The following is a 9,124-nucleotide window of genomic DNA, read 5'->3' as shown; positions in this document are numbered from 1 at the left end:
AGTGTCGACCGCCCCGCGCGCGGGTGACGCGCGGGTGAGGGCGTCGACGCGCGGCGGGGACTGCGGAGACGCGCGAGCGCCGCCGCAAGATGCACGCATTATTCTGGTCCAGACGGTGCCGCGCGTCGAGTCCGTCCGCGTTTCGCCGCGCTCGCGGGGCCCGGCCCGGTCGAAATCGTCGTTAGAAGGAGCTTCCACCGGTCAACGAAATTTCACCCTTACCTTCGACCCGTGCGACCGATCAACCAAAAAGATGACGCATGCCACACGTCCCATGGCACGTGCCACACTTTTTCGAATCTGGGTTTTTAGATCTCGCGCGCGCGCGGCCGATCGACGGTCTGCGAACCCTAAAAACCTCCCCACTCGCGAAAATATCAAGAAAACGTGACGTGGTCCTCGTCAGCAAATCACTTTTGCACCGCACTTCGACGCGCGCACCCTAGGTAGCCGCACGCGCCGAGATATCACGGAGACGACGCGATGCTTCGCACGATCGCGAGAAACAACGAGCTCGCGCGGAGGACCCTCCTCGCGCGCGTCGCGGGGGCGTCGCAGCAGTCTCGGACGTTCATCTCGTTCGACGCCAAGTACAGCGACGAGATGCCGCTCGGGGACGCGGCGACGAGAATTGGCGCGTCTTTCGGCCCCGCGCTGGACATGATCGCGGAGGCGCAGCGCAAGCGCGAGCCGGTCGCGAAGAAGGAGGACACGATCTACGTTCCCGAACTCCCACACATTTTCCCGATAGCGCGCTTGGCGGCGAAGAGCGAGTTCGTGAGAGACGTCCTCGTCGTGGACGAGTCGAAGAGGGTCAAGCCGCGGCTGTCGTGGTACGATCCGTACGACACGTCCTGGGTCCCGACCGGGTGGTTCAAGGACGGCGTCGTCGCGGACGTGGAGTACTACTTCGGGGACAAGGCTGTGAAGGTCGGATCGAAGTGAGGGGAGCCGACACGAGGGAATGAAGGTCATCTGGGACGTCGTCGGCGCCGCGCGCGCTTTGTTGTACCACCGAGGGATATTGATAAAGAAGAAAAAGCGCCGCGATTCGACGACGGGGGGAACGCGACTGTTATACCATCACGCCGCTGACGCGCACTAATAACGACCCAAACGCGCGGTCTGTTGTAAAAGAATAATACTACGTACAAGTCGACGATTTCGTCCTACGCTATCGCTAGTGTGCGCGCGTTTTACTCGCGATTCATTTCTTTTCCCCTCGGTGTTGACGAAGAGAAAAGATCGGTCCCCTTTTTCTTTCTCTTCGGCGTCGATCGTCGTCACGATTTCTCCTCGACCCACGCCTTCGGGAGCACTCCCGCGTCGCGCATCGTGCCGAGGATGTCCGCGCGGTGACGCCACGACATGTAAGCGACGACGATCATCGCTAGCCACCGGCAGTACGTCCTGCACCGCCGCGCGGTGTCCGCCATCCCTTCGTGCGACGAAAACTGCCGCGCGTTTCTCGCGCGCGGTCACAAAACCGAGGAGGATCCGGAAACGCACGCGTCGATCGCGAACGAATCGCTCGTCGCGTTCGTCACGTCTACATTCAACACCGACTACCGCGCCGCGCGTCTCCGCGCGCGCCGCGTTCGTCGAGCGCTCGAAACGAAATCGGGATCGCGCGACGGCCGTCGTCGGAGCGGCCGATTCGCGCGCGATCCTTCACGAGTTCGTCGCGCTCGCGAACCGGCGCGCGCGCCCGGCGCGGCGCGTAAAAAATAGAGCTAGCGCTCGCCCGCTCACGCTCACTACTACACGGACGACGCGGAAGCCGACGTCGTCTTGGGTGCGTGCGTGGGTAACGCATCCAAAGGAAGCGTTTTCGACCGCATCTCGACCGGGATCTGAAGCGTCTCCGCGAACGCGCTGTCCGGCGCGCCCTCGCCCGTCTTCTCGATCTCGCGGAAAATCTCCACAAGCTCCGAGGCGTGCACGGCGCCGCCGACGACGTACTTCCCGCCGATGACAAAGTTCGGAATCGAGTGTATCCCCATCCGTCGCAAAACCGCCTGCGCGAGCCGAATCTCGGCGAGGCCCTCGTCTGATTTCAGGAACGCGTCGCACTCCGCGCGGTCCGCGCCGACGCTCTCCGCGGCGTCGCAGAGCATCTCGACGTCGTTGAGCTTCTGCCCTCTCACGAAGTGCCGGTCGTTCAGGTCGTTGTACAGCGCCTCGGACGCGACGCATCCGCGATGTTTCGTGACCCACTGAATCAACCGGTGCGACTTGAGCGTGTTCGACGCGAGCCTGTCGAGGTTGAAGTGCTCGATGCCCACCTCTCGCCCGCGTTCCTTCAGACGGTGCCGACGCTTCTGCGCGGCGAACGCCTCCTTCCCTCCCCACTTCCGCTCCAACCTCGCGCGATTCGTCTCGTGCCACTCCGGGTCTTCCTCGTAGTCCGGCTCCAGGAAGAACGGCACGCGAAGCACGCTGAACCTCAGCGGATTGTCAGCGTCCATCGGCGTCCGCGTCACCTCGCGCATCGCGTTTTGCAGGTGACGCTTGCCGATGAACCCGTTGGGTCACATCGTGTCGCTTATGAGCTCCACGGTGACGAGCTGGTGCTTCTCGGTCGGCGTCGTCGTCGTCGTCGTCGTCGTCGCCATGGACGCGAAGGGGACGCGCGTCGAGAAGGGCGCGAGCGAGCGGGCGCGGAGGGACGCGAGCGTCGCCGTCGCGACGCGCCTCGCCGCCGCCATCCGATCTTCTTCTATCCGATCGATCCGGCGACGTACGATCGCTCGATCCCTCCTCTCGCTCGCCGCCGCCGCCGCCGCCGCGCGCTTACTTCTTCGCGACGGGCTGGTCCACGTTCTCGTGCGTGTGACCGGGAGGGAGCGCGAATCCGTCCACGGCCTCGCTGAATCGGACGACGACCTGATGGACGCGAGCGAGGGACGCGAGGGGTGGGACGGGACGAGGTCGCGCGGGTCGTGGTTCTCGTCAGTCGACGGACGACGGGTCGGACGGAGGAGGGAGGAGGGATCGACGGCGAGACGCGCGCTCGTTCCGCGCGAGAGACGGCGGCGCGTTCGGTCGACGCGCACCTTGTCCGGGGTGATCTCCGCGCCCTTGACCGCGGTGACGGCTTTGATGATCGCCTGCTCGAGGCGACGGGACGGGGGGAGGGCGCGGCGCGCGTGAGACGACGACGCGCGAAGACGAGCGGAGTGCGCGGAATGTGCGGAAAGCCGAGCCGCGAGGCGCTATGACGCACGCCGACGACGCGGAACTGGCGCGCGACGTCGACGCACCGATGCGACCTCCTTGCGAATCTCCGGGGTGCGGCACGCTTTCGGGAGCCACGCGACGTGAACGAAAGGCATCGGCGCCGAGGTGTGTGACGCGGCGGCAGAGGTTTTCACGCGAGGGTTTGCGTGAGCGTGATGAGTGACATCAGATCAGAAATCGTTGAAACCGTCTCCGTCCGTCGCCGTGGTGTGTATGTGCACTCTCCGCTACCTCCTCTCTCCGCTCCGCTCCGCTCCCCTCGCCGGCCGCGCTTAAAAATCAAAATCAGGCTCCACCTCCATGGACCAGTTGAACTTCTCGACGAGCGCGCGCGTGAACACCGTCGGCGGCGGGACCTCGTTGCGCTTGCACCACGCGATCGTGATCCGCGGATCCAGGTAGTTGATCTTCGACGTCCCCAGCGACACCGTCTTGAGGTCCTCCTTCATCTTCATCTGAAGCTCAAGCTTCGCGAGCCGCTCCTTCATCGTGCTTATCTTGGACTTGTTCTTCTCCTTGTCCTGCCGCAGCGCCTTCAGCTCCTTCTCCATCGCCTTCTTCTTGTCCACGAGTTTCTCCATCTGCGCGCCGTGCGCCTTGCTCTCGCCCTTTTGGTGGTTGCACAGCACCGCCACCTCCTTGTTCGCCGCGTCGTACGCCGCCTTCTTCAGCGGCACCGTGTCTCTCGGGTTCGTGTCCTTCAGGAGCTTGTTCAGGACGAACGACGCGTTGTACGTCCTGAACACCTTGATCGTCAGGCCGGGCATCAGCGTCTGGAGGTGCTTGTTTACCTTTGACGGGTCGATCTGATCGAAGATGTCGTTATCCGGCTTTTTCCCCTTGCAAAACTTTTGCATCGCCTCGAACACGAGAGGGTCCACCTCGTGCTCTTGTAAATACCGGATCGAGTCCTTACCGAGGAAGTCGAGCTTCAGCGTGCTCGGCGTGATGAACTCCACGTGACCGACGCGCAGGGTGCACACGCCCACGGTGTCCGCGAGGTCCTCGTCCTTCTCCCCGCCCGCTCGCAACGCGAGTTTGTCCACGAGGTACGTCGTCACCGCGAGCTGCTTCGCGAGCATATCTCCCGTCTTCATCTTCTTGAAGTAATCCCTCCTGATCGCGTCGACCGCGAGCTTGAGCTTTCTCGCTTTCTCGTACTTTTGAATGTCGCTCTCGGCTTTGATCGAGGACATCGCGCCGAACTGGACGTACTTCCAGTCCTTGGTGTTGATCGTGTCGTTCCAGCCGCAGAGCCACGTGACGGTGTCGTTGTGTATCACGTCCTTCCACTTGTGCCCGGGTCCCGGGTCCGGCGCCGGCACGCCCTTACCGATGTTGATCGTGATGTCCTCGGGCATGATCCGCTTCTTGATGCGTCCCATCTTCGGGTGCTCGCCGCGGCCGCGGAACAAGCCGGGGGGCTCGACGCGGAAGTTGCCGACGCGTTCGCGCCGCCCGTCGATGACGGCCCAGTTGTACTTCTCCTCCTCCGCATCCTTCGCGGCTTTCGCCTTCTTCTTGTCCTCGTTGCTGATCGCCTTCTTCTTCTCCCTCTCTTTCAGATGCCACATGTACATCTTCGTGAAGTCGCACTTCTTGAACTCCTTGATCGTCATCGCGTGCGGGCCGCCGCGCAAGACTTTTTTAAATCCCTCCCAAAAGTTCTTCACGAAGACATCCTTCTGCGCGTAATCCGTGTCCTTCATGACCGCGAAGAAGTTCGCAGCCTCCTCCTCGTGCGGCAGCAACACGATGTCGACGCCGTCGTACGTCAGCGGGACCTTGTTCGGCTCGTACGGCGGCGGGAACACGACGCCGTGGTGCTCCAAAGTCTTCCACTGCTTCTTCGTCCCTTTCTTTCCCTTCCACGGCTCCGCCACGGATCGCGCCACCTTCGCGGACGCGGGGCGCGGCTTGGACGCGGGCGACCTCGGCTTCGGCTTCGGCTTGGACGGCTTCGGCTTCGGCTTCGGCTTCGACGCCGACGACGGCTTCGACTTCTTCGCGAGCGATCCGATCGGGACGTCGTCGTCGCTGTCGCTCTCCGCCTTGCGCTTCTTCTCCGCGGTGGACGGCATCATCGCCTTGAGAGCCGCCTTGCGGATCGGGGGCGGAGGCGCGAACCGCGCGGCGAGGGGGACGTCGTCGCTGTCGCTGTCGTCCGCCTTCGCGGGCGCGGGGGCGACGGGCGCGGGAGGCGGCGCGGCCGCGACCGGCGCGGGCGCCGCGGGGGGCGCGGGCGCCGCGGGCGCCGTCGCCGGCGGCGCGTTCGGCGCGCGCGCGGCGAGCGGGACGTCGTCGTCCGAGTCCGAGTGCAGGATCGCCATCGGATGGGAATTCGCCTCGGCGCGCGGTCGCGTGGACGCGGTCCGATCGGAGGTGCCGCGCTTCGAGCTCGGCGGCGGATCTTCTCGCCGCGGTCGCGCGTGCGGTCTCGGCGCGCGCGGAGACGCTTCGAGCGACCCCGGGTGGTTCGCGCGTGCGGCGCGACGGTCGACACTGCGGCGTCCGATCGCGCGAGGGAAAGATCCTCGTCAGGCAACGCAACGACTCCTTAGAGCTAGAATTGACGCTCGCTGCCGGTCAAAAATAATTGAAACCGGTGGTTCATCGAGGTTTGCGCGTTCGACGCGTTGAACCGCCGGTCGTTTGCCAACACCCGATCGAGCGCCTTTTCGGGTTGCTGCCTCCCTGACACGTTTTTCCGAACCACGCGAAGGGACACTCGCGCTCCGCGCGGACGCACGGAGCTCCGCCGCGTCGCGCGACATCGAGACGGTCTCGAGATGGGACGCGGCGGCATGGGGTGCCTCGCGTCCAAGCCGAGATCGACCGACGGCGACGACGGGTTCGACGACGTCGCGACCGCGGGGCGGAGGGGCGCGAGTGTTCGGAAGAAATTGCCTCCGCTGAAAGGGTCGAAGCTGACGATCAAAACGAAGCGGAGCTCGTTCGACGAAGACCGCGCCGCCGCGGCGCAGGACGTGCGTCGCCCGTCGCCCGTCGTTCCTCGCCCGTCCGTCCGCGCGCGCGCGCGTCGCCCGCCGATCGAACGTCGTTTTCTCCGATTATTCGCTATCGATTCACTATCGATTCGCGATCGCGAACACCCCGCCCGCCCGGGGCGCGCGCCTCCCTCCCGTATCGCGCCGCGCGCGCCCTCGCCCGACCGCGCTCACCTCCTCCTCCGCCGTCTCCCATCGCGCGCGCAGGCGTCGCACCCCGGGTACTACCTCACTCCGAAGCAAGCGACCGCGCTCCGGCCGTTCCTCTCGCGCGTCGTCCTGAAACAGCTGGCGGGCGATCTCAGGCGGGCGCCGCCGTTCGAGGGCGAGCGCATCCCAGGCGTCGCGCTCGTCGTCGACGTCTCCGGGTTCACGAAGCTCGAGATATCGCTCAACGCGAAGGGTAACCGCGGGATCGAGGAGTTCGGGGAGACGCTGCACGCCATCTTCGACGTGCTCGTGCACATCGTCGTCGAGGCTGGTGCGTTCTTACACTGGTCCCCATACGACCGCGTTGGCATGGTGAACGCCGATCCTTAAGGACTTTTCCCGGCGCATCTCTCCGCCCAGCTCTCGCTTTCAATCCCCGACCGCGACGCCTTTCAACTCCGTCTGACGCCTTTCAACTCCAGGCGGGCTGGTGCTGGAATTCGCCGGCGACGCGCTCGTGACGTTTTTCGCCGACGCCGACTTCGCCGGCGCCGCCGCCGACGCCGCCGCCGACGCGGGGGAGAACTCGGTCAGGGCGGGGAACAAGTCGAACTCGAACTCGCGCTCGACGACCGAGCGCGCGCGCGTCGCGTGCGCGCAGATGATGAGCTCGATGAAGGCGTTCAAGCACATCAAGCTTCACGGCGGGATCGCGAGAGGAAACCTGCGGACGCTGCACTTGGGGTGCGACTCCGGGACGATGGCGGGCGAGCACAGGCGAGGGACGCTGTTCGTCGGGTCCGCGCTTCAGAGGGCGGTGGAGCTGCTCGAGGAGTCCGAGAAAGGGACAATCTTGGTCGACGGCGGCGAGCCCGTCTCGGAGCGGACGCTGCCGGAGCATATGAAACACATGGGCAACTTGAAATGGTTCAAGCCGCGCGGACGGGGGAATAGCGAAGCCGCCTCCGAAGACGGAGGCTCCAAGGCGCCGACGCCGCCGTCGGACACGGACTCCGCGTTCGCGACCGACGGCATGACCCCCGGGGCGGGGAAGCCGCATAACATGCTCGCGCACGCGATGCGGACGCCGACGTTGATGTACCGAGCGGCGCACGCGAAAGCCGTGGAGGAGGACAGAAACGCGCAGGTCACGAACACGTGGTAGGGATCCCCTCACTTTCCCGTATCTTCGTTCGTTTTCGTTACATATCATGGTCTACACGTTCGTTTCCGCCGGTTCCGTCAGATTGTCGACGCTATCTCGCGACATCGTCGCGATTTACTCTGCCTATTTCATCGCTTCGTCTTGCGTTTCTTCTTTGACTGCGTCAAGGCGATCTCGTCTTCATCCCGAGCACCCTCGGCATCATCTCCATCTCCCTCCGCACCGCCCGCGGGCACTGTCGCTGTCGCTGTCGCCGTCGCTGTCGCTGTCGCTGTCCACTCAAACTGCTTCTTGATCTCCGGCTGGTACTTGGTACTCGGGATCGGCTGGACCCAGAACTTCGATCATCAGTCTGTTCCGTCTGCATCACTCAAATTACACCGTCCCGCCTCTTATCTACCGCGTCGGGCTCCCCACGTCTTATATCGCTCGCGTTATGACTTGACAAACTACTCGGGCGTGTGCGTGTCTGATTGTTTTTTTGTGCGGGTGACTCTAACACGTGGGCTCTCGTCGCGGAAAACCTCGAGGGAAACGGCGTCGCGTTCTTCCGAAACGTCTTTCGCATCGCCCCGGAGGCTTTGCAGCTGTTCTCGTTCCGCGACGTCGTGAACCTGTACGAGTCCCCGCAGCTGAAAGCGCACGCGACGAAGGTGATGTCCACCGTCGGCGTCGCCGTCGCGGGGCTGCAAGACATCGGGAAGCTCGTCCCGGTGTTGTCGATGCTCGGGAAGAAACACCTCGCGTACGGCGTCCTACCCGCGCACTACGACGTCGTCGGGCAGGCGCTGTTGGAAACCCTGGAAGCGGGCCTCGGCGAGCACTGGACCCCGGCGGCGGCGCACGCGTGGGCGACGGTGTACGGCACCGTCGCGGACGTCATGAAGAGCGCCGCGGAGGAGGCGCAGAAAGCCGCGGAGAGGACGGAGGTGAAAGTTCGACGCCTGGGAAGGGATATCCGCGAGGCGATGGCGACGACGGGCGTGCACTACCTCCAGCGCTACGTCCTCCGCCACGTCGTCGTGAACGAGAGCAAGGACTCGATGCGGATGTCCGAACTTCGGACGATCGCGTCGCTGTTCGCGCGCGTGCCCGTCCCGGTGGACGACGACGTCGACTTGGACGCGCACAACAACGCGTTTAAGACGTGCCACGAGTGCGTCGAAGCCCTCGGCGGGGTCGTGAACCAGTACCTATGGGACGACAAGGGCGTCGTCTTGAAAGCGGCGTGGGGGTTGCTCTGTCCGACGCGCGACGATAAGATGAACGCCGCGGTGTGCGCGATGCGTCTCGTCGAGAGGCTCGGGCCGCAGGCGCAGGTGGGCGTCGCGAGCGGCTGGGCGTTCACCGGCCTCGTCGGCGCGGAGGGAACGAGGCTCGGCATGGTCATGTTCGGCGCCGAGAGCGTGACGCTCGCCGCGTGTTTGATGATGAAAGCGAAGCCCGGGAGCGCGCTGACGTCGGAGAACGTGAAAGCGGCGACGGAGCGGTCGATCGCGTACGAGGGCGAGGACGAGCCCGATCTCGTTTGAAAGGGCGCGATAGGGTGGAAAAAGTCTGC

The 9,124-nt window shown here is 64.6% G+C and overlaps 7 protein-coding genes across 7 annotated transcripts in view; 3 read left to right on the top strand and 4 right to left on the bottom strand.

Annotated features, from left to right (window-relative positions):
- The first annotated feature begins 433 nt into the window (after positions 1-433).
- Positions 434-1,157, top strand: MICPUCDRAFT_46151 (uncharacterized protein). The gene has a single exon (XM_003055349.1). The coding sequence runs from the start codon at positions 484-486 to the stop codon at positions 943-945; it is 462 nt and encodes a 153-aa protein (XP_003055395.1). The 5' UTR covers positions 434-483; the 3' UTR covers positions 946-1,157.
- Positions 1,158-1,283: 126 nt separating this feature from the next.
- MICPUCDRAFT_49971 (uncharacterized protein) lies at positions 1,284-1,436 on the bottom strand (the record flags this gene model as incomplete). The annotated part of the gene is made up of 1 exon (XM_003054806.1): positions 1,284-1,436. One exon carries the CDS (start codon positions 1,434-1,436, stop codon positions 1,284-1,286), a length of 153 nt encoding a protein of 50 aa, XP_003054852.1.
- A 61-nt stretch (positions 1,437-1,497) lies between these two features.
- On the bottom strand, positions 1,498-2,615 carry DSBA_FRNE (DSBA oxidoreductase; the record flags this gene model as incomplete). Its single annotated transcript, XM_003054805.1, has 1 exon — positions 1,498-2,615. The coding sequence occupies one exon, from the start codon at positions 2,613-2,615 to the stop codon at positions 1,761-1,763; it is 855 nt and encodes a 284-aa protein (XP_003054851.1). The 3' UTR covers positions 1,498-1,760.
- A 178-nt stretch (positions 2,616-2,793) lies between these two features.
- PSP4 (prasinophyte-specific protein-4) lies at positions 2,794-3,335 on the bottom strand (the record flags this gene model as incomplete). Its single annotated transcript, XM_003054804.1, has 3 exons — positions 2,794-2,886; positions 3,057-3,110; positions 3,264-3,335. 3 exons carry the CDS (start codon positions 3,333-3,335, stop codon positions 2,794-2,796), a joined length of 219 nt encoding a protein of 72 aa, XP_003054850.1.
- Positions 3,336-3,399: 64 nt separating this feature from the next.
- TOP1 (DNA topoisomerase I) lies at positions 3,400-5,570 on the bottom strand (the record flags this gene model as incomplete). The annotated part of the gene is made up of 1 exon (XM_003054803.1): positions 3,400-5,570. One exon carries the CDS (start codon positions 5,568-5,570, stop codon positions 3,513-3,515), a length of 2,058 nt encoding a protein of 685 aa, XP_003054849.1. The 3' UTR covers positions 3,400-3,512.
- A 474-nt stretch (positions 5,571-6,044) lies between these two features.
- The window catches only part of MICPUCDRAFT_49967 (uncharacterized protein), a gene marked incomplete at its 5' end in the record, with an annotated part of 3,346 nt that continues 266 nt past the window's right edge, over positions 6,045-9,124 (top strand). The window contains 4 exons of the mRNA XM_003055348.1: positions 6,045-6,729; positions 6,881-7,545; positions 7,645-8,052; positions 8,094-9,124. The exon at positions 8,094-9,124 is cut by the window's right edge and continues 266 nt beyond it. Coding sequence (XP_003055394.1) covers positions 6,045-6,729; positions 6,881-7,545; positions 7,645-8,052; positions 8,094-9,095 — 2,760 coding nt within the window. The 3' untranslated portion in view covers positions 9,096-9,124. The remainder of the gene's footprint in view (positions 6,730-6,880; positions 7,546-7,644; positions 8,053-8,093) is intronic.
- MICPUCDRAFT_49966 (uncharacterized protein) overlaps positions 8,598-9,124 on the top strand; it is a gene marked incomplete at its 3' end in the record, with an annotated part of 2,866 nt that continues 2,339 nt past the window's right edge. Inside the window, exon 1 of the mRNA XM_003055347.1 lies at positions 8,598-9,124. This exon is cut by the window's right edge and continues 2,339 nt beyond it.

This window comes from Micromonas pusilla (genome assembly GCF_000151265.4).
Source record: "Micromonas pusilla CCMP1545 genomic scaffold MICPUCscaffold_1, whole genome shotgun sequence".
Taxonomy (NCBI): domain Eukaryota; kingdom Viridiplantae; phylum Chlorophyta; class Mamiellophyceae; order Mamiellales; family Mamiellaceae; genus Micromonas; species Micromonas pusilla.
Note: the sequence above shows the minus strand (reverse complement) of the source record. Positions and strands in the feature narration are given on the sequence as shown.

What these genes read in the sequence shown, in the direction of transcription:
- MICPUCDRAFT_46151 (XM_003055349.1), top strand. Translation starts at nt 484, where the DNA reads ATGCTTCGCACGATCGCGAGAAACAACGAGCTCGCGCGGAGGACCCTC.